This window comes from Protomyctophum bolini (genome assembly GCF_963924005.1).
Source record: "Protomyctophum bolini genome assembly, chromosome: 14".
Lineage (NCBI taxonomy): Eukaryota > Metazoa > Chordata > Actinopteri > Myctophiformes > Myctophidae > Protomyctophum > Protomyctophum bolini.
In genome coordinates this window covers 42,637,011-42,659,270 of record NC_137875.1, presented here as the reverse complement: position 1 = coordinate 42,659,270, position 22,260 = coordinate 42,637,011, and the positions used below count along the sequence as shown (strand labels likewise).

Sequence of the window (22,260 nt, the reverse complement as noted above, 5' to 3'; positions counted from 1 at the left end):
TGACTAACAAAGTATTCAATCAATCAATTCATTGATATAGATTAATTTAACCTATATATACATTGGTTGTAGATCTTGACCAAATATGGGATGTTGGGAACTTGGGATGGGGTTCCCTGGCAGAAAATATTCAGATGGGTTCTGCGGCCAAATACATATTAATTTTCATCCGATGAGATTTTTTTGGGGCCTTTTGACTTTTATTGAAAGATAGTTGGTTGCCAGACGACGGGACGGGAAGGGGGAGACACGCAGCAAAGGTCGTCGGGATCGGGACTCGAACCCGGAACACGCAGTCGGGCTGGATTACCAGCCTAGTTGCTCGGATTTTGGAGTTATATGTATTTTGTTTATTATTAAGGGTATTGTAGCCTTCAATTTGAATGGGGGGGAGGGGGGGTTACGAGACAGCCAAAGTATTTGGGGGGTTTTCGCCAGCCCACAAGGTCGAGAGAAGCCGGCCTGCTCTAGGGTGTTGTGCTTGCAGATAAGGCATGATGTGTAAATTGTGGATAAAGTATGATGTTCTTCTAACATTCGTAAAGACGACTGCCCGAGGATATTTATACTTTTATGATAAGATGCTTCTGTTTTTCCCCAGGTCTTTCTTTAATGCAGATTACCATCGTGCGAAGCAGCATTATGTGTGGGCAGTCGGAAGACACATGGAGGAGAATCTAGGTTTGGCCACAACTTGTGTGAATGTTTGTTACCTGCCCTCCAGAAACTTTACCACCAGGCCTTGATTCATGAATGTTTTTACCTGCCCTCCAGAGACTTTACCACCAGGCCATGTTTCATGGAGATGTTCATTGTCAAGCTGATTACATTTTGTGTATTTGTGTTTTCCTTGAGGTGCAATGGCTGAGCTGCAGAACATGATGTACAATGTTGCTAACCAGGGATGGCATTCTGCAAGTGGCCACCAGTGGCAGCATCCATCTGACCTCACAGTCAGGTAAGTTGTACGTGTGTGTGTGTGTGTGTGTGTGTGTGTGTGTGTGTGTGTGTGTGTGTGTGTGTGTGTGTGTGTGTGTGTGCGTGCCCATTCTGAGAAAGAAATTATAGAATATATAGGGAACTGCTGGGACATACAGGTACCCGTTCCACCAAGATTGTCTTTTTTTGGGATCAAACGCAAATAACCCAATACTTGGAATATCAAAATATGAATTTGCAATCATAAAGGTAGAGGATGATTATGGAACAGCACATCCTCCCCAGATCCCAAAAACGTGGAAGGAAGATAAATGGTAGAAATTGTATCATATGAACGGATGTTAGCAAGATTAAATAATAATGAAGGGGACAGCTTTTATCGATAACTCCATTCATTGTGCTGTGGGTTTCTCCTAAAGTTCTGGTTCTAGATTGCGTCCCGTATAAATGTTTAAACATTTTCTTTTAGGAAGGCAATGCTGTCTGCCGATACCGTTGGTATTTTCTGCCATCCTACTCTGGTCCACTGAAATTACATCCGGTTTTGCCACATTAAAGTTGAGCAGAGATTTTGAAAGCATTCTTGTAACTCCTGAGTCCTGACTATAAAAAATATCACACAAAGCCACCTAAATTACCATAACGGTGGTCTGGCATGTTTATACCATTGAATATGCATGGGTTAAATTCTCAATCGCCATGACTAGTCATTAGAATTCCATAGAAGCCAGCATGTCTTCATTTCTGTTTGGTTACATTTTGTACACATTCAAATGGATTAACACTGTGGATTTTGTTAGATGACACTCCTACTCTAATTCAAACATGTCCTTTTCAGAAACTATCGAAGGCCATTTGAACTCAAGACTCATGTGAGATCTCTTCACGAGTGGCGGGCCCAAAGCGCTGGGAGTGGTGCACGCTTTTTCACAGTCCCACACAAATTTCAGCGCAGTCCCGTTGTTCTTCGCTAACGTACAGTGGAACTGTATAAACAATGGGTTCATTTCATATACTGTATTTTGTTTTTGTTTTAATTTTGTGGTTTTGTCTCTTTTGTTTGCACTGTAATACGGTATGTTGTTTTTGTGTTAATATAAGTGTAGCTTTGATTCTTTATTTTAATATATGTGTGGTTTTGTCCCTTGTTTGCATGGTTATATTGTTTCTGTGTTAATATACGTGGCTTAGATAGTTTTTGTTTGCACTTTTGTTTATATTTTTGTTTTAATATAAATAAAGTGTGGCTTAAATGCAAGTTTTAAATGCCAAGTTTGTTTTAAAAAACAAAGATGAGACACAGCCACATCTATGACAAAACAACACAGTACAAATTAATGAAAGTTCTTCCCTGATGGAGCTACGCAATATCTGGTTATAGATTGCGTCCCATATACAAGTTTCAATATTTTTACTTTGGAAGGCAATGCTGTCTGCCGATACCGTTGGTATTTTCTGCCGTCCTGCTCTTGTCCATTTCTTTGTTTTGTTCTTTTGGATTAAAAGATGTTGGGCTCAATTAATTTGTATTAATACAATTTCATACAACTCTTCCCCGAATTTCTTTATTTTATCGCATTCCCAAACAGTGAGAAAATTGTTCCTTGGGTCTTGCATCTCTCATCTTGACGGTACCCCACAGTTTCTCTATATTTAAAATGCTAATCAACTGACATATTTGCAATTTAATTTGCAAATGTCTTTTTTTTCGTACCTACCCATTACCATCACTGTGTTAAGATGCAATGGGAGCTCAGGAGCTGTGTTAACCTAAGATTTAGACTTGTAGATTCTGACATTTTCAATCTTTGAAAATGTCAGAATCGATAAAATACATCTACAGGAGTCTAAATCTTAGGCTAAAGCTGTGTAGGATATTAGCAGTTACAATCTTACTCACAATTGTTTACAGTAAAACAAAATAATTGGGGGCAGATGACAAGTTCACAAAAATGTTTTGTTTTATTTGATAGATCACGAATATATAGAAACAATGCACTCAGAAATCAGAATACCATAATCTGATGCCATAGATTCCAGCAACACGCCACCAAGTGGTCAAAAATAATACTGGAAATAATTTAAATAATGCCTCTTCTAATGGCTCCTAGTTATAATTCAAATGTTTTCTCAGCAGCAGTAACCTAACTTCTCTAGGTGGTAGAATTATGAGATTATACTCTAAAAACATTATTCAGCATTGTTGGCAGAACCTGCAGTTTGGGGCTTGTTCAAATTCTGCCAGTCAAATTCACCAAAGATAACCGAATCTGCCACAGGAAAAAATAAATTCCCTGGTGATATTGGTCTGGCACTTCTCAGTTTGAATTACATTTCACTCACCCCATAGTTGTGGGTGACCAATCAGAGCTCACTATTCAAAGTGAGACTTTTTTGCTGTGATTTTGGAATCTGTTTGTAACCGCCCTTTTAATTTAATCTCCCACACCAAAGTTCCAGACTAATATCTACGCAGTGATATTAGTCTGGCCAGGCCAGGCTAACTATACTTTGCTAGGGCACTCAATAGTCAATAACACATTGCTACGGATACAATAACCCACAGATCGATGATTGTGTGATGGGGTCCGGGTGATGGCTGAGTCAAACAAATTTGTTGTGTTGTGTATTGAGTAATCGATGCACACAAGATAAATCAGTCATCCCCACACACATTCAGGGTGAGCGACTGCTTCTGTCATGACATGTGGATTATGTGGCTTGTGTGTGTGGCTATGTACCACATATTACTCCAAGGCATGGCAATGTGTCACAAACTTTATTTTTGACCCCGAAAGCTTGGCTTTCATCTGTTGAACAAGTGCACTTGTTGTTATAATGACATACTGTATCTTAGTGGTTCCCTGACTGCTGTGAGACAAGTCCAGATTTGCCTTACATTTTGGGAAAACCACACACTTCTTCTCCATGCAGAAATCTCACAGTGTCACATCATGTGAGCTTTTAGATCGGACATATAAGCACAGTGAATGGAAATACCAGTTTAATACAGTAGGGCCTACATTGTCTATGGTTCTTGTAATTATTTAGCATTTATAGTTCTGAGGTTGTGTGGTACCCCTGTACACCAAATCACATTGCCAAGCATAGCCAATCTACAAGCTACAACCCGCTGCAACATGCGACATGTAAGCTTGTAGATCTGCTATTTTTTATGTTTGCCTATTTTCACCAAATATTCGTCCATTATGACATGTCCAGAATAGGGACGCTAGGGTTCATGTAATTAGCAGTTGTAGGTCTGTAGTTGTCGGAAGAAGCCTGGGTTGGGCTTAATCGAGGGTCTGGCTTGTTTCACTTGCTGGTAGGCGTCATCAAATGACAGCCCCTCTCTCAGCATCAGGTAGCCAATAACAATGGAAGATGAACGTGACACCCCAGCATTACAATGGACTAGTGCTATGCCATTCTGAAACACATTTTTGGAAAAGAGAGAGACAGAGAAGATGTGTGAGAATTAATGTGAGTTTGCATTCATTCAATGAAAAAAATAACATCTGTTTTTGTGCTCAGCCAAACTGCAAAAACAGAATCATGAAAACGAGGGAGGCTCACAACTCACTTTTCAATAAAATGCTCCAAATGTTTATTCACAACAGCAATACGACATTTAGACTTTTTCATTCTAAACTGTACAGATCTACAAGCTCGCAGCGCGTCACTTTGTGCCGCAATATGAGCTTGTGTGTGTGTGTGTGTGTATATTCATTTTTTAGATAACAATAATCTTTGCTTCTGGGGGTCCCTGGAACAAAGTATTTTGAGATGGGGGTCTGCGACCAAATACATATCATTTTGGGGGTCCTTTACATGAATACAATGCAAGGTTTTTCAAGTTGTGAGGCTTGATAACATTTCTAGGTTGCTGCATCCTTAAAATGCACATAGAAGACCCTTAGGTCCACTAATTAGTTAAGACTCTTGAAGGAAATTGAAGAGGTTTTACTTGGCAAATAACTGCTGTCACAGGCCAGTGTTAACATACAGTATGTGTGTGAGCAGATCTGTGCCTATCCTGCTTGCATAATGCCCATGGCCATGTGATAACGTATTATTTTGTTAATGTGTGTACCTGATCCAAGGCCTGGTCTATGAAAGAGCAACAGTCCCCCAGGTAGGAAATGATGTCAGTATCTGGTTGGTCCAGGATGTTGACTGTCTTATAAACAAACTGATCTGGGAAAAGATTCATCACTCCGTGGGCCACATTCAACACATGAGACACCTGAGAGAGAGAGACAGAGAGAGAGAGAGAGAGAGAGAGAGAGAGAGAGATAGATTTGAAGGTTTTGAGAATTATGTGTAATTAAAAAAAACTGTTGGAACAGAACAGGAGACAATGAACAGTATTAGATAATTCATGTTTACATCACTTTCTCCATGGCTTGGGAGTATAATGTCATCATGATATATGATATGATATGATATATTACTTTATTGTCAGTTCACACTGAAATTTGTCTTGCGACACAAGCAGCCAGGTATGCAGAACATATACAAAACACAGAGAACAAGACAATTTACATACATAAAGACATGAGCAATATCCACCGCTTAGATTATCCTGTGGCTACTACATCTCCTGATTGAGCCTCAAGGTCGACTGGTAGACAAAGGACCTCTTTAGTCTGACCTTGTTGTATGCTGGTACACCATATCTCCTTCCTGAAGGTAGCAACCTATATTCTCTATACAACACATGCTTAGTATTAGAGGTGATATTCCTTGCTAACCTTAGGATGCTGTTATCATATGTGGATGTATACAGTTTCTGAAGTTGTTGTCCAACAATCTTTGAACAAATGTTCAGTTGTTGCAGCAGTTGTGACTTTAGGGCTGCAGACAAACATCCATACCAGGTGGTACTACAGTACTGAAGAACACTCATAATAACAGAAGTGAAAAACAAAAGAAGAATCCGTCTACTAGCACCGAAGGATCTTAGACGGCGAAGGAAGTAGATTCTTTGCTTTGTTTTCTTACACACTGAATCAATCTGATCTTTCCATGACAAAAGATGGTCTATTACTATTACTACTCCTAGGTATTTGTACGAACATACCATGTGTGATGGAATCTCCTGGTCATTGAGCGATGAATGGCAACCAAGAATTTTGACGAATGCATATCATATTGATCAATCTATATAACATTGTATACTTTACCTTATATCTCAGTAGAGTCTCAATGTCATGTGCTACATCCTGAGAAGCTGATAAAGCAGACAACAGGTAGATTTAGAACACAGTCGGTCAAATAATTTAATTACATCATTATAACATTTGTTGCAGGATTGAATTTGATTCTTTTTTTTATATTTCTATAGAATAATCTTAGGGATTTCCACTTTTGTGGAAATAGATTTTTTTAAATTTGGAATAACATTTATTTAAAAAAAAATCTCTAAAAGTAGTAGGCTTACCTATTACTAGGGTAGTAATAGGGTAATAGCAGGTAGGGTAAGCAGACTTACACAAGAGTATAAAAGGTCTGATGATACCAACTTGAAGGTCCAGACTTTTGTCTTCAACAAAGCCATATCCAGTTGCCTCCTCTCGAATCTCCTCCACCACCTCCTCCACCTGTCCATCTCCTCCGTCCGTCCTTCTCTCCACCAGCCGTCTACCGGTCACGGTGGTCACATGAGTGCACTGTTTCTTCAGTCGGTCTTTAGAGAAGCCTTGGATCTGCCCAGCCAGCGACTGCATCGAATCTGAATACAGCATAAACCTCTTAAGTATAGCCTAGGATGATGGTTTTATTGGTTTATAGGCCCTTTTTTTTTAAGTATATATAATCGACATATTTTGTGATATTTTGCATTCCTTGTTCACCACCCACCGTTTTAATTAAAAGGGATTGAAAATTTGAGACATTATCCGTAAGTTACCTGGGTTCTTCTGGACAGTAAAACAAAATCTCTTTTACTCCTGATTCCTGAAGACTGGTATTCCTCCTGGTTCCACTTCCATTCATAGGCGGTTCCACCCTGGCCTGACCCAACTTCCCAAGGCGGTTAGCTAAAATTGTATTCCCGAGTTTGGAAATGGTCGTCTATGAAAACAATATTGGCTCCAGGGTTCCACTCTGGTTCCACTCATGTTCCACTCAACACAGCCACAGCCACAGCCGAGACGGAAGTAGCGTCGCGTCATCGACGTGGTGCTTTCGGGTGTTCCTCGTAATCTCGTAAATTCCTACTGTACATGACGGGGGACCGAACCCAGAGACAGGGACCCAACTCTCTGACCGAACCAAACTCATACGTGTTGAGGTCATTATACACCATTCAACCCGCGTCACTCAGAAGTCTATATTTGCAGTAAATAAATACATGATGCATGTTTATACATTTTTTATGTATATAATTTAATCCATTCATGGAGAATGACAATGTAAACAGACACCACCAGTTATATCAACGTAATTGGGCCCTATCCCCATACTCGAGTCCAAATAATCACCCGCCGAACTCTTGTGGATATTTTTATTTTTGCAGCCTCGTCCCAAAGTTTAACACCGAGACAGACGGAACGCACCAGGAGGTTGTCGTTCCATGAATTAACAGGAAGAGCATCGTGTTACACTGAAATATGTGGTCTATCGAATTCTGTGACACAGGCGGTCGCTATCTGGCAACTTGACAAATTGCACATGATGAATTCAAGGCATTCGTAAACGATTCGTTGGTGTTGTTCGCGTGCATAATGTTGGTGGCTTTTAGTATCGAAACGGAGCGAAGGATGTGTCCCTTTTGCTCAACAATCTGAAAAATAGCAATCTGTCGCCACCCAATTCGATAGCCCACAAATACCGGTGTAATACACGCTGTGAAAAAACCAGGACGACTCCTCATTCCAATAATAAACTGGACGGGGAGGGAGGCACTGGCAGTGGGGTGGAGTACAGGAAGCGCTCGTCTCTTGAAACGAAGATGGGCGAAAAAATCTAATCACAACATCTACGACGGATTTTTCCATTTTAATCAACAACCAACGGCGGATATTTGAGATATCATTTTAACTGAATTTTGGTTTGTAATTGAACAGCCAGAAGATGTCTCGGGGAGCGATCCAACCGAGCCAGCAGAAACTGGCAGAGAAGCTCACCATCCTCAACGATAGAGGCATCGGGATGTTGACCCGAGTGTACAATATTAAAAAGGTTAATATTTGCATCAAACGTTAACTGTTAATATGCACATTGATAGACATTCGATTGTATTGTATATCATGCATGCAGGTGGCCAACGCGGTGTTTGATGGTACCTCCCCAGATTGCCTTATGTGCAGCAGTCTATCTATCGTAAGCCTTTGATTTACAGTAGACTAGTGCATCGTTTATACTTTGTCGCACGAGCCTGTCGCTTGACACAGTATTTTCAGCTGTTTAAAATGAAAATTCACCTTTTTTGTCGAACGATAGGCGACAAAGTATAAATTCGTCGTGAATCAGTTAAGTAATGTATATTCATGACATTTGGGGATTTAAGTCTTATTTGTTTTCTATGCCCATTATTGGTATTTTCAAATAATTGATACGTGATTTGTTCCAGTCTTGGCTCTCTCTCTCTCTCTCTCTCTCTCTCTCTCTCTCTCTCTCTCTCTCTCTCTCTCTCTCTATATATATATATATATATATATATATATATAGTTGGCGTTCATTGAAATATCGGAAAATAGTGTTCTATATCCAGCTAGCTGCCTACTACGTTAGCTTAACTGTAGCCGTTGGATTCAGAAGAAAATATTAAGCCAGGTAATGTTGTTAGCCATAATGGGACGAGTGTCTTTTGGAGAGAAATTCATGTCGCAACACATCAGCGTTGTAATGTCGGCAAGCAGAGAGGGTTATTGTGTCAGACAGTCAGTCAAGGCCTGCTGTAGCGTCAGAGCTACAAAGCTAACGACTCATAATGGCGACTTTAGCTGCGTTATGTATAGCTAGTAGCTACCAATGTTAGCCCTCCACTGGGGTCTGGGACTCGGGCGTATGCCTGTTTTATACACACTTGTGCGCCGGTGTCGCGCACCGAAAATAGCAGATCTATAAGCTCACAAGTCGCGATCTGGCGTATTGTGGGGTTTGTGGATCTGCTATATAGCTGTAGTCAACAAAGCTGCTGTCAGCTACCTATTTGCCATTTATGTTTTTGCAAATAGCATTAGTTTGCTTGTTGCTGGTCGAGATTCTCAGTTGTGGGTGTGACTACATACAGTCATGTTGGACACTCTATTCTAGAGTATATGCCGTCTAAATTGCGCTACTCGTCTCACTATCTTTTAGTATAGAACTGCATTGTTTAGTGTTTACCACAAGTATTCTATCTAATGCCATGTTGTAGTGCACACCATACTTAATTCTTTACATTTTTAGACCTTGAGTGTAGAGCAATGCATACTAGAATTGGCAGATACAGCCCCTGAGTCCCAGTGATTATTCTTCTAGCAATGACCCTTTCCTCTTTTCCATTGTCTTTCTCATCATCTGTACATCTTTTCCCCTCCATCAGCTGTCACTGATCTCTCAACATAGGGTTTTTTAACTTAGGAGACCATCAAGGTGATTATTAATCATTGTCAAAACATGGTAAAGTAAAAACCACTACTTTTAAAAAGACATATCAGACAAATACCACATTTGACAGTGACTTGATTATGGCAGTGGAACCAATTATTAACAAGAGTAAGAGGCTAATATCCACACAAGCCTGAGACTGTGCTGCTCCTTATATCCAAAAGCCCAAAGGGTGGCACAAAAGGAAAGGCTATGGGCCATCAAAATCAATATGGTTCAACCTGTCCATTATTATGATGAGCTATCAGTTTGCAAAAAAAAAAAATATATATAATAATAATCTGATGCCGCTCAAATATTTAAGATTCATCCTCCAGGAAACATGAATGTGTTCACAGGGTGTTCCACACACACTGGCTGCTGGATAGATAAGAACATGTCCAGCTGGTTACTTTTTTTTTTACACTGCCTTTTATTATATTTTGTGAGGCGCTTCTCCTTTCTGATCACACCCTACATCCATGTCCAATGGTGCACTTTTTAGACACCCAAAATTCACCAAGCATTGTCCTGGGCTGGCCGCATCATTTAAGACTACGGTGCGGTTGCATAAAGACCCGCCCCTGCCTGCCTCTGATTGGCCCCCTCCTGGTAGTGTTAGGGTTCCCGTCACCGTGGGGCATTGTCACATTCTAACACAGCCAGAAAACCACATTATGGCAGTTCGGTAGCATCATGTCTTGTTCGTCATTAGACTTCCAATGCACACCTTCGAATCCCGCTGTCTCCACTATTTTTCCAGCAACCACAGACTAGGTTTTTTTTGGTAGATAAAGTATAGTTTTAGACCACGGTGGAGGAGCGCAGTCGCTAGCGAATTTGAGCCATGACAGACGTTGTGAAGTCCGCTAGAGCCAACTCAGCCCTGTTCGAGTTGCAATCCGATAGGCACAGAATAATAGTAAATTATTATCCCCCCAAGGGTAATGCCAACACAGAGCAATATTTATTTCCACCACGGATTAACCTTACATCAGTGTCACAAGACTTTCCACCTCGGAGGAAAGTCTGGTAACCATGGAGCAAAACTTAACTTATTACAGCTGCATGGTGCAAACGTTAGACGCCACGCCCGAGATAACCAGATGAATCTACCTTTGTCCAGAAAGTAGTTTTCAGTAGTTTTTGCGTAACTTCCGGGTATGATGATGATGTCATTTCGCATAGTACCGGGAGCCATCCTTTGGTCAGACATAGGATTGGTTAGATAAGGTTGGTGAGGGGTGCGTTAAAACGACCGGATTAAGGTTGGTGAGGGGTGCGTTAAAACGACCGGATTAAGGTTGGTGAGGGGTGTGCAATTGTGCATAACTTTTTGGGGCTAGTTCTCAGAGGAGCACCTGGAGATGTTGCTTGGTGCGCACGTCACGGCAGACGTCTGTCATGTCTCTACTCTACCACAACGTTACTTTAGCCAGCATGAGACAAATTCATTAACTACTCACCTAATCCCGCGGAGGTTCCATGTTAAACGTAATTCATGTGGTTTGCCCTAACAGGGCAACCAGACTATTGTAATTGTAACACTTTATTTATTATTATAGTGTGGTTGCCCTGCACCACAGGGCATAGATAAAATGACCACCATGGGTGGATATGGTTTATTGGTTAATTAATGTACTGTAGTTGCTACAAGAATCGGAGGAAAGCTGGTGGAATTCTCTAGTGGAGTTATGATGATGATATTGATTATTAATTATTAATATTATTATTATTTTTTGATTTGAATGGGCATTAATCAGTATGTGTGATGTGCATTGCCATAAATTACTTACATTTACAAACTATATAGGGCATGTTGGATGCAGGATGTTACTGTATCCATAATACATGATTAATTGTCCCTCCTTAATTTTTGGAGGGCCATTTAACGTCAATAATGTCTTTGAGTAGTTGTCAGGCAATTTGGATGTTGAGGAGCAGATAGAAATTGAAATGGAATGCCTGCACTGTAAATAGCTCATATTATTTAAAAGTTCCACTTTTGTTTGGAGCAGCATCTCCACCTACATATATTTTGAAGCTTACCTATGACAATTCTGGTAGTTTCTTTTGCTCTGCACTGAAAGTCTCCTAAGCAATAATATTGTGTTTTGCAATAGCACTCGCTGGATCCAGGTTTTGCACAGTACACATGACTTGGACAGGGTGTGTAATGTCACTGATCAAATGCCAATCAGAACCTTGTTGGTCAATGAGAAAGTGACTGTCTCCTTTGTTTTCACCACGGCGTGTTGTTTTTTTTCGGTTTGGTCGGTATCAAATTGTGGCATTGGGAATGATTCTTGTATTGATTATTGCATAGATGGGATCATGAGGTGTGCCACAATAGCATATTCATAGATTCTGGCATACTAAATGAGGCCAAAGCAAAGATAGAGGTACTCGAAAGCTATTTTAATCGAACGTAATTGAATGCCCTGTGATAGCATTGCCCTTGTGGCATCTGGGCGGCGACTGCCATTTACTTCCTCTAGGCAGGGAAAATCTGATTCAATATTCGATAAAGGTGTGTTCAACTTCAAATGGAGCATGTCAAGTTTAACTAGGCAATAGACAGCCAATTTCAGATTAGAGACATTGCATTTCCATCCTGTATGTTGAATTTGGGACGATGGTAAGCTTTATCTCTGGAGTGAGCACTGAGGCAGAGGAGCTGTTAATACTGTAGGTAGGATCACAGAAGCTCTTATTGTGATCACTACCAATAAAGCATGCCCAACAAGTTACAATACAAACCCAAGTGTTAAATATACTTAATGCAAACAATATCTTCAGAATACATTTTAAACTTTTGTTTAGCTTCCCCAATTTTAAATTGGTTTCTCCCATGTGTTGTCAGAAAACAATATGAGATGAGATATACTTTATTGTCCCACTTTTGTCTTGGGCAAAAGTGCATTTGTACCTATTTTTTACAGTCTATGATTTGTACATACCGGTACATCAACGCTTTTTAAAACAGACAGACAATACACAAAGACAATACACAGATGGCAGCAAAGTACAAGTCACAAGAGAAGTGCAAATTGCAATAAGAGAAGGTATATAACATAAAAAAGTGCTAGACTATTCACAAACTAGCCTGGAAAGACCAGAAAGCTGAATTTGTCATCCAGTCATTATGGTGGATTACGGTAGTAATCTGGCCGCACCTTAACCATTGGCATGAACCCAAAGGAAAATGACACTGTAGGGTGTAGGCCTCCTATACAGTATACACAGGGACATGTTTGACTCACTGTTTATAAACCGAGATGGAATATTGCATCTACACAAATCAGTTAGTTTTTAGTGCGTAGGTAAGGGAAACTTGAAGAATCAATACTGGAAGCATGCAGACACAATATAAGGGAAGGCAAAAGCATTCAAGATGCTGAGATATTAATTCATTTTTTAACTTTCCTGTCACTCTGTGACAATAGGCAAATTCATGTTACTCTACATGTGATATTAGGATTCAAACTGAATGTAATCTCTTATCCTTGGACCCAAGATGAATACAACTTATCTTGTTATTCTTACTCACAGACAATTTCTCATGTAACAGCCAAACGGTGGCAAGATTGTGGAACTAGTCAAAGCATATGATTATAGATCAGACTGTTGAGATGCAGCCAGCTGAGAGTTTAAGATTTGGCCATGTTGTTTCAGCCCATCCTCAATCCACATTCCTACAATGAGCATATTGTAATTATGTGTGCGTGCCTAGTTAAGGACACCACATGTTTTAAATTCAAGACTGCATGCAGTAAATGTGTATTAATGGCTCACATTTTGACACGGTATGTTATTCACTCACGCATGTTGTGTTAAGAGACAACATAACACAAGATCGATTGCCCCAACCAATTACTCAGGTGTGTGTGTGTGTGTGTGTGTGTGTGTGTGTGTGTGTGTGTGTGTGTGTGTGTGTACACACTAATGGGGCTACTAGTGGTTTGTCTGGGCAGGCTCCTTGTTTTTGATTTGTCTTTTCTTCTCTCCGTTCCAATGCTTCCCCCTCCCACTCTCCTATGCAGCAAGGACAAGTTTGGAAGGTTTGCAAAGTTTATCACCTTCCACTGATAAAACCCCCTTCACCCTTCCTCAACTCCTTATTACACGTCCTGCTCTTCTCCTCTGCTGGTTACCTGCACTGATCTCTTGCTCCTCTTTCTCTGTTTCATGTTTGAGTCTGGAACGCTGCAAGCAGGCTTTTAGTTTTGAGTAGACAAAGACATTTCTACCAGTGCATTATTCTTAGTTCTAGGTTGTTTGGAAATAACAGTTTAGCATTCTCATTTGGGTGCAAAATCCAACTAAATTGTAAAAGATGAGAGCTGTAGAAATGTGAATGCCAAAAGCATATGGCCACTGTATAGCCCAGGGGACAAATATTTAGGTTACCAAATATTGAACATATAATTTCAATGAGCCCAATAAATTGAATACTTGGCTCTGGCTGGATAACTGGATCTTTTATTTGTTTCAAACTAAACTAATTATTGCTTTTAAATTGTGCATCACTAAATTGGATCAATTTACAAACCAACTGTGAATTGCTCAATGACTTGTCAGTTAACGCTTTACATTCCTTGTTCCCATTCAGTTTCAGGGCAGCTGGCAGGATTTGGCTGGGGCTCTAAATCTTAGGTTGTTTTAATTATTTTTGTTGATGTATCTTCAACAACCAGTGCAAAAATCAGTACAAGTGAAACTGTGTGTAACGCTAATGATTGGCAAGGAATACACAAGAACATTGTATCCAGAAATCCTATTTCAGAATCGAAGCCAGCCAGCCAGCCAGCCAGCCAGCCAGCCTGTACTGTGACCAATAGTGGGATTGTTCACACTTTTCAAACTGTTCTATCCTCTTGCTGTTATGCTTTCTGGGCTTTCCAAGTTCCAACCTGCTCGTTTTCAAAGTGGGATACATGGATTCTCTCCCTGGAGACCCCTTATTATTTCACTTAGTTGAAATTGCCACAAAAACATATTTTAAGATTTTGCTTTCCTCAGCCTCTTCTTATCAACATTTAATGCTAGCTCCCCTGCTTAAAATGTTATATATTAATAATATTAATTGTTACATTTGGGAGTTCTAATTGTCTGAGCATCGTTTGAAAATACCAGACGTTACCAGCTGATGGTTCCAGACAAACATGGAGAAACAAAGGTGGGGCAAAATGAAGGTCTGTTCTGGTATCTAGTCACAGCCCCCACATCCTAATCCTTCTTCACTCCTCCTGATTCTCAGTCTATTCTCATTCCTCCCTCCCTCCACCCATCCAATCATCCATCCACTGCACCTCTCCTATTCACTCATCCTTCCACCCAGCCCCCAATCCCAACCCAACCAGTCAACTGTATGCAGCACTAGCCACTACTAAAAGACAAGTGCCACTGTATATAAATGGGGAAACAAAAAAAGAAAGGCTTTGTCAATCTGCATGCATTAGCTCTGTGAATCCAGCAACAAGCAAAGCTGCAATCCTTAATGTTGTAAACTAATTGAGGTATTTAACTCAAAAGTAGGCCTCACGGAATCATCTAAATTATAAATGCCCCCCAACCCCAGGCTGGCTTTTGGCCAAACTCCCAATAGTAGTCCATATAGTCAAGTCTATCATAGGCTAATGCCATGTTAGCATCACAACCACAATTAGCATTGTATTTGTGCAATTGCCAGACTGTGCTTTTTATGAAACTTTATGGATCTTGCTTCCTTGTTTCTCACTGTATGTAGTTAAAAACATGCACAAGCCATACATGACATTTCATTGGCCGAAAGTAGCCGGGTAGACGTACAGTATTACTGATGTCATCTCAGCTATCATTTTAGGCCGTTGAAGTTTCAGGTTTGGTAAAAATGAGAGGGGACTCAAGGAAATAAGCAAGGAATTGAGGTGCCACCTGTGTCATTGATGGGGATTGAAATATTGTGTGTAATGACTCGTATCCCAAGTCCCAGTGCTGTGTGTTCCAGACCAACTGCTGTGTTGTAATGGTCAGCTTCCTAGATGGAAGGCTATTTGGTCAGTGAACTAGCTACTGACGAACAGTCAGACAGACACACTAAAGACAAATACATGTACAGTGACAAATAGACATGGTCACACACTTGACACATACGTAAGGTTACCTTGCTGGCTAGCAAATCGCAGTCTTTAGTGAAAAGTTGCTCAGAGAGATGCAAAATAGGAGATGATCATTGATGCGCCCTGTCCAATCCAGTGTACAACCAGTTACTTACAAACTAATGGCACAATATGGTTCCCTAGCAGTAGCACCTTGTCCGCTCCCCAGTATGTGTTAGTTATTGCCCACTGTTCTGCGTTGTAATTTTGTTCTAGCAGTGGCTGGAGATGCTTCAGTGTGGTTGTGGTCCTGTGTCAAGCTTTAAGGCTGTTCTCTATTTTTTGTTTAAATTGTGAGCAGTCAAAACATGACATTAGTAGTATAGTTAGTTCTATAATAATATTAGCTTTTATATTATTCCCTCATGTGAACCTTGTGGCGTCCACTCAAAATGTCATGTTCTCTATGGCACAACTGAGTTGATAAAGGTAATCGAACAATGCACATCCACTCAAGCCCAGGTGCTGGACAAATGGCAGTAGGCTACAAGAGGAAGAAATTAGAGCCCGCAACACTGGTAGGAAAAACTCAGTTTATTGATTCAACAGTGATCGAAACGTTGAATCAATAAACCAGTTGAGCTGAGTTTTTTTCCTACCTGTGTTGAGGGCTCTATTTCTTCCTCACAACTGAGTTGATGACATTTTGTTAAGCGCACTCAAGCATGCTAAGGCTTCTGTGTCTAATCTAGCAGTCCATAAAGTTTAGTTTATATGAACAGCCTGTTTAATGGCACATGCATGGATAACATATTCCTAACCATTCACTACTACACTGCCATACTGCATGAGTGCTATTGCTTCATGCTGGCATCAGAGCAATACGGCTGGAACAGTGGCACCTGCTGTTGTAACCACATTTATTATAGCACTGCTGTTCTGTGGAGGCAGATATAGTTAGGTTGATGGGATTCTGGGAACATTCTTAACAAGGGCCCTCCCCTTGTATAGTTTTTCTATTCTTTTCTATCTCTCCCTGACTTTGATTTATCTTCTTCCTCTGATTCCTTTCTCTTTGTCTCTCTTAATCCCCCCCCCCCCATCTTGTTTTTCCTCTTTCTTTCGCTATGTGTCCTCTCTTTCGCCCCCCTCACATTTTTATGTGCATCATTCTGCCTGCCATGCAGTGTGTTTGTGGTACTAACAAGTGTTGATTCAGTGGAGCAGTTTGGGAAGGAAAGGCCTACAGTTAAGTGTCTCAGTATTTCTCAGCCAGTTTGTGTCGTCATAGCACACCAAATTACCAGCCAATACAAGGAAACCAGGAAGACATACTGACTGGAATAAAGTAACATTTTTGGTTGCTTGGAGTTTTTGAGCACAGTCGCGAACAAGGGCTGCAATTGTTTTACATGACACATTTAACCTGCTGGACAACAATGAAGCTAAACTATTTCAATCTTAAAAGAAAGAAAGTTTTGTTTTGTTTAATCTGACATTATTAATTATACTGACTATCGCACAGTTCAGCTCACTCCAAATGACTACGGTTGAGAACCACTTTGGGCTCTTGTTCACACCTAGACTACACCATAATCTGGTTTATCTAAATCGCAATCCTCCTAGTGAAGGAACTTCTTAAAAAGAATAGTGATGCATAATTGTTGATTACATTACATTTCTCAAAATGGCTTCTCCTAAACTGTTACCATTCATTGTAGTTGGGCTTGGGGTAGCTACAGAATATTTCTTGGTTGTCATTTAGAGAGAAAGAGGGAGCCTTGCTTTTACAGTAGAATAATTGTACTGACCTTGTATTTTCCTCTTTTATCTCTTCTCACCTCCTCTGTCCTCTCTTTTCTAGGCATGTGGAGATCCAAAAGCTAAGCCCTCCTACCTGGTGGATAAGAACTTGGAATCGGCTGTGAAGTTCATCGTCCGGAAATTCCCTGCTGTGGAGACGCGCAACAATAATGTATGTGTGTGAGTGTGAGAGCGACAGCGAGAGAAACTGTGTGTGTGAGTGTGCGTGTGTGTGTGTGTGGAGGTGAATGATCATTGATAAATTATAAATAACTGCTTTGATTCAACGTTTTAGGAAAGCATTGAATGAAAGCAGTTACTTTTCTGCATTCCTCATTCATCCCAAAATAAATGGTTTTACCTACCGGTATATCTCGCTTGTATTTCAAGGGAGATTCCACTTCAATGCTACATTGTACATGACAATTACAAAACAGACAATAATACATCCATTACACCTCAGTACCTATACAATACAAAAATCTCCAAAGTGATACACTTTAAGTGGTGCAAAGAGAATACACTATGTACAATATGTACAGAAATAATAAATATGTAGGCATATACATACATAGGCTAGTACACGATTATCCTTTTGAAACTTGTCAGTGGAAGTTTCAAGGCCAAAGTCATCCACATCAGACTAAATAAATGACGGTTTTGTCAGATATGGTGACAGAAATCATTGTATAAGGGATGCTACAGATGGTCATTTATTGCTGAGGCACAGTATTTGACTGAGAGCCACACAGTGTTAGCCTGTATGTAGAGCGAAACCATGTCTTTTTGTATGGTCCTCTCCAAACGGATCATCACTGTTTACTACATAGATGGGCGTAATTAGTAAGATAGAGCTCAAAATATAAAAACCAATTCAAATAAGATACGATACTGATCTCTGGTGGACAGTTAGGTTATCACTGCCTCTAGTAACAAGATAGACTTGAGCATAATGTCATTACATAGGTCTCACAAAGAATAATAGGGGGCACGGTGGCATGGTATTGCTGTCACCTCACAGCTAGAAGGTCCTGGGTTTGATTCCCGCTGGGGGCGTGTTCTCTCCTCCGTGTCATCAGTGCCCATACCCGAGGCGGGGTTGGTGATAGGGCCTTTCTGTCCTCTAGGGAAGGTACCCTCACAAAAAACATGCAGTAATCCTGGTCTCTAAACTACCTCCCCCTGGCCTGATGGAGGGGAAAGGAACTGGTCGTAAATAACGTGTGTGTGTGTGTGTGTGTGTGTGTGTGTGTGTGTGTGTGTGTGTGTACCCCAAAGTGACCTCATGCCTCATTCAGTTATTTCTTTCACCATTAACTGTTAGCTCAGCTCATAGCTTCTGTGTGCGCATCAGTGTAAAACTGCCATTTAGCTAACCGCACATGTGTGGCTAACTGCTTATTCAGTATATAACTGTGCCAAATGTGTCTCTTATGTTGTGTTTCTGCTTTGTTTCTGTGTTTGTTTGTGTTTTTGTTTTTTGCATGCTAAACTTGGCTTATTCCGGACTTGTGCTTTTTGGTAAGTTTTTTTTGTATCTATAAGTTGACGTAACTAAGTTTTCTCTGAGTTCTTTGAATATTGGTTTTGTAATGATGCTTTTTATTTGTTGGAGTGTGTTTTGCTTTGCACCGCCGCCTGTCTCTTTCTCCCATTGGCAGCATTTTTACTTGTTAATGGGCAACTTCACAGATATTTAACCTGAATTCTGTCATTCTGTTCTGAGGAGGAAACCCTTTCTCTCACTGTGCCGAAAAGTCAACATTACATAAAATGTCAGGTTTCACTGGGTTGTTGTTTGTTATTGAAATGATTACACCTATAATATAATTAATGACAGGCCCAAAAATAGGGATACCAGTGGTTTAAAAAAACTTGTTTGAGTACCGGTAATTATCTTGCCAGGCTTGGTACTGTAGTTGGATTGTTGGCTTACTGGCTACAGACAGTATATGACAGGCAGGCTGTTTAAAGTCAACTGTTTGCAATGAGGAGGATAATATTTCATTTTTAGGCACATTTTTAACACATTGGCATCCTCTGTTCTGTTGAACATGTTAACTGTTAGGTCTGTGTATGTGATCTTAATGACTGACATTCCAATTCTTACAAACGGATCCCTATAGTTTAATATTGATTTGAATTAATTTGCCTTGTGTCAAGGGTAGGGAAGGAAATAAAGGTTTCTCACAAGGCACAGTGGCTGATGACTTCCACCCAGTTGCTCTTTTTTAGGATTGCCATAGTGTTGTTTCTTTTACCATCATTCAACAGCTGTCTGTTGAATAATGGTTCAACAGGACTGTTGAATGATGTTAATATTTGGACTAGACCCTACCATCATATAGTCCAAACGTACCAGTATTCTCTTGATCGTCTAATCTCGTTTAAGGGTGAAATCAAAAGTGTTGTTGACTCCTTGGTGCAGAATTCATTGTCAGAGCCTCTCTGCATTTACCATTTACCTGACTGCTTTCCTTTGGCTTTATTTGTAGAGTTGCAGTATCAATGGATAGTTGGATACATTTCATCTTAACCTAACATACAGAGAGCCTCATGGCCGGGTTCTATTCACTTGTCATACGGTTCACAATGTATGTGGAAAGTGAAACTACAATTAACCTCCTCTCAGATTCACAATGTATGTTTTATACATATTTCTGTGCAAACACAACTTATTTCATCATTCAAAATTTGAATTGAGTTGATTGAATAGAAAGTGAACTGAATCCCATGTTAGACTGCATGGTATCAATACCGACAACTCTGTTTCAGGATTGGTCTATTCTCCTTCATTCTTTGAACTCTCTGATCTCTGAAATCCACTACATGATGCTTTTGGGTGACCTGGCTATCTCTGCTTTCATGAAGCTTAGAATCCCTAGATCATACTTTGGTACAACATTTTAATCTGCCAGCATGCTCACCTCAGCATGACTCCATCAACAGCCAGCAGCTACTGGAATGTGTGGTTTACCAACTGGTCTGCACTGCAGTTGGACAAATTATTGAACATCCAATCCAAATCTATTGCAATTTTCAAATTGATGCAATAGTGTAATTGTGTTTTACACAATTCAAACGATACTGTGAAACTAGAAATGTTTTACCAAAGTAAAATAGTATTAGTATTTGGTGACTACTCCCCTACTATTCAGGGCTTTAAAATATGTTATTTATTTATTTATTAAAGAATGCATGAAATGACTATTACTAACCAGTGTTACTCGGTTGTTCATTATCTTCACTGTCTGCTTGTTCCTCTTAGGTCAAGGCTAAAAAAAAATTAAGTTGTACTGGGATGAACCTTTTTCTGGTTTCTGTGGCAACAGCCTTTTGAACTTAACTCTGTTAACAAATTAGTTTAGTTTAATAGTAAAAGAGTTAAGTTTGTTTGACCATGCTGTAGTTCACCTGGGACAGATGATACTGGTCAATGCAACATGCTGCTTTATTTATTTATTTATTTATTTATGCTTAATATAGCCAGGTTGCACCATCACAATAGGCTACTGATGAGATTCAATTTAATAATGATCTCATTTTAGTTTTCTAGAATTTCTAGAAAGGATTTCAGACGGTGTATGTTGATGTCCTAATATATAACCTAATAACACCTTTATAACTGCAGTCTTTCTATGATGTGCTTTCCACAGCAACAGCTAGCTCAGCTACAGAAGGAGAAGTCAGAGATTCTTAAGAACCTGGCTTTGTACTATTTCACCTTCGTAGATGTCATGGAGTTTAAGGTAAGAAACGCATTTCAAAATGCCAATTAGTGGACTTGCACTAATACCAGTTGCAGTAAAATCAAAGTATGAGTGTAAGAAACTATAAATAAATGAAAAAACCCCAGGGAAAAACAAGGCTAATTTGACAGGACTGTCAAAGCACACACAGATGATGGGTATGATTGTGATGAAGCTGTGCAATACCTCTTCCCTACAGGACCATGTGTGTGAACTGTTGAACACCATTGATGCCTGCCAAGTCTTCTTTGACATTGTAAGTTCAACACACAAATGCTCGGGACATGAATCGGTCCACTACTGTCTGTGTTGTGGCTGTGTAGTCAAATGTATTTTTTTTTTATCCTACTACTACTACTCCTATTCTGGAGTTTCTCTTTTTAAATATTTTGTTTTTATTTTCACAAAATACACATTACCCACCCACAGTGGTAGTGATCGGCAAATGAAGCTTTTATGAACCACTGAACCACTTGGTTTCAAAAAATGGTTAAAGCTTCGAAACTTCAGTGATAGTGACATCTCCTGGCGAAATGCTAGACTGCATTTAATAAAAGGACACGGCGATACTGGTGTGTTATCCGATTAGATTGTTGTTGGAATTAGGAATGTACTGTACAAATACAGACTTTATCTATCTAGACTTTTATCAGTTGACCCTGATGAAGGGCCCATGCAGGCCGAAACGCGTTGGTCGTGTTTTTAATGTGAAATATTTCACTTCAACTGGACAGAGCTGCCTTGGACCCTCTTTTAAGTTCGCCACCTTTTTCCTCCTTCCACAGTGACATTGACTTAAGAACTTTTCAAGAAATCTTATCTAGTTTAGGTTTATCCTCTAATTCATGGATCTGGATTAAGAGCATGCTAAATGCCTAAATTGTAATTAAATATTGAAATTAAATTAAAGAGAGAAAAATAAACAGTGTGTTTGTGTATAGAGCAGTGTGAGATTATGTTTGTGGGATGGGGAACACTCAAATATTTGACACATTTTAATGTATTGCTTTGCCTATTATGGCCAATTAATACATTCATGTCCGATGAAGCACGCATGCAGGTCTACGAGTCGCAGTCATATCATATAAAACCATATTATGTTTTTATAACTT

General features: G+C 39.9%; 2 protein-coding genes across 4 annotated transcripts in view; one reads left to right on the top strand and one right to left on the bottom strand.

The window, feature by feature from the left end:
• Positions 1 to 2,920: 2,920 nt before the first annotated feature.
• LOC308328029 (dual specificity protein phosphatase 19-like) lies at positions 2,921 to 7,085 on the bottom strand. 3 transcript variants are annotated; one of them, XM_080781702.1, is made up of 5 exons: positions 6,802 to 7,085; positions 6,434 to 6,704; positions 6,126 to 6,172; positions 5,033 to 5,185; positions 2,921 to 4,369 (listed from the first exon to the last, which is right to left on the bottom strand). In XM_080781702.1, exons 2-5 carry the CDS (start codon positions 6,684 to 6,686, stop codon positions 4,187 to 4,189), a joined length of 636 nt encoding a protein of 211 aa, XP_080637828.1. In that variant the 5' UTR covers positions 6,687 to 6,704; positions 6,802 to 7,085; the 3' UTR covers positions 2,921 to 4,186. The 3 variants fall into 3 exon arrangements, with proteins under 3 accessions (XP_080637828.1, XP_080637829.1, XP_080637830.1); XM_080781703.1 differs by having other exon boundaries at positions 6,434 to 6,673; XM_080781704.1 differs by having other exon boundaries at positions 6,434 to 6,673; positions 6,851 to 7,085.
• Positions 7,086 to 7,847: 762 nt separating this feature from the next.
• The window catches only part of LOC308328525 (nck-associated protein 1-like), a 33,270-nt gene continuing 18,857 nt past the window's right edge, over positions 7,848 to 22,260 (top strand). The window contains 5 exon segments of the mRNA XM_080782408.1: positions 7,848 to 8,124; positions 13,560 to 13,577; positions 17,461 to 17,571; positions 21,056 to 21,148; positions 21,348 to 21,404. Coding sequence (XP_080638534.1) covers positions 8,017 to 8,124; positions 13,560 to 13,577; positions 17,461 to 17,571; positions 21,056 to 21,148; positions 21,348 to 21,404 — 387 coding nt within the window. The 5' untranslated portion in view covers positions 7,848 to 8,016.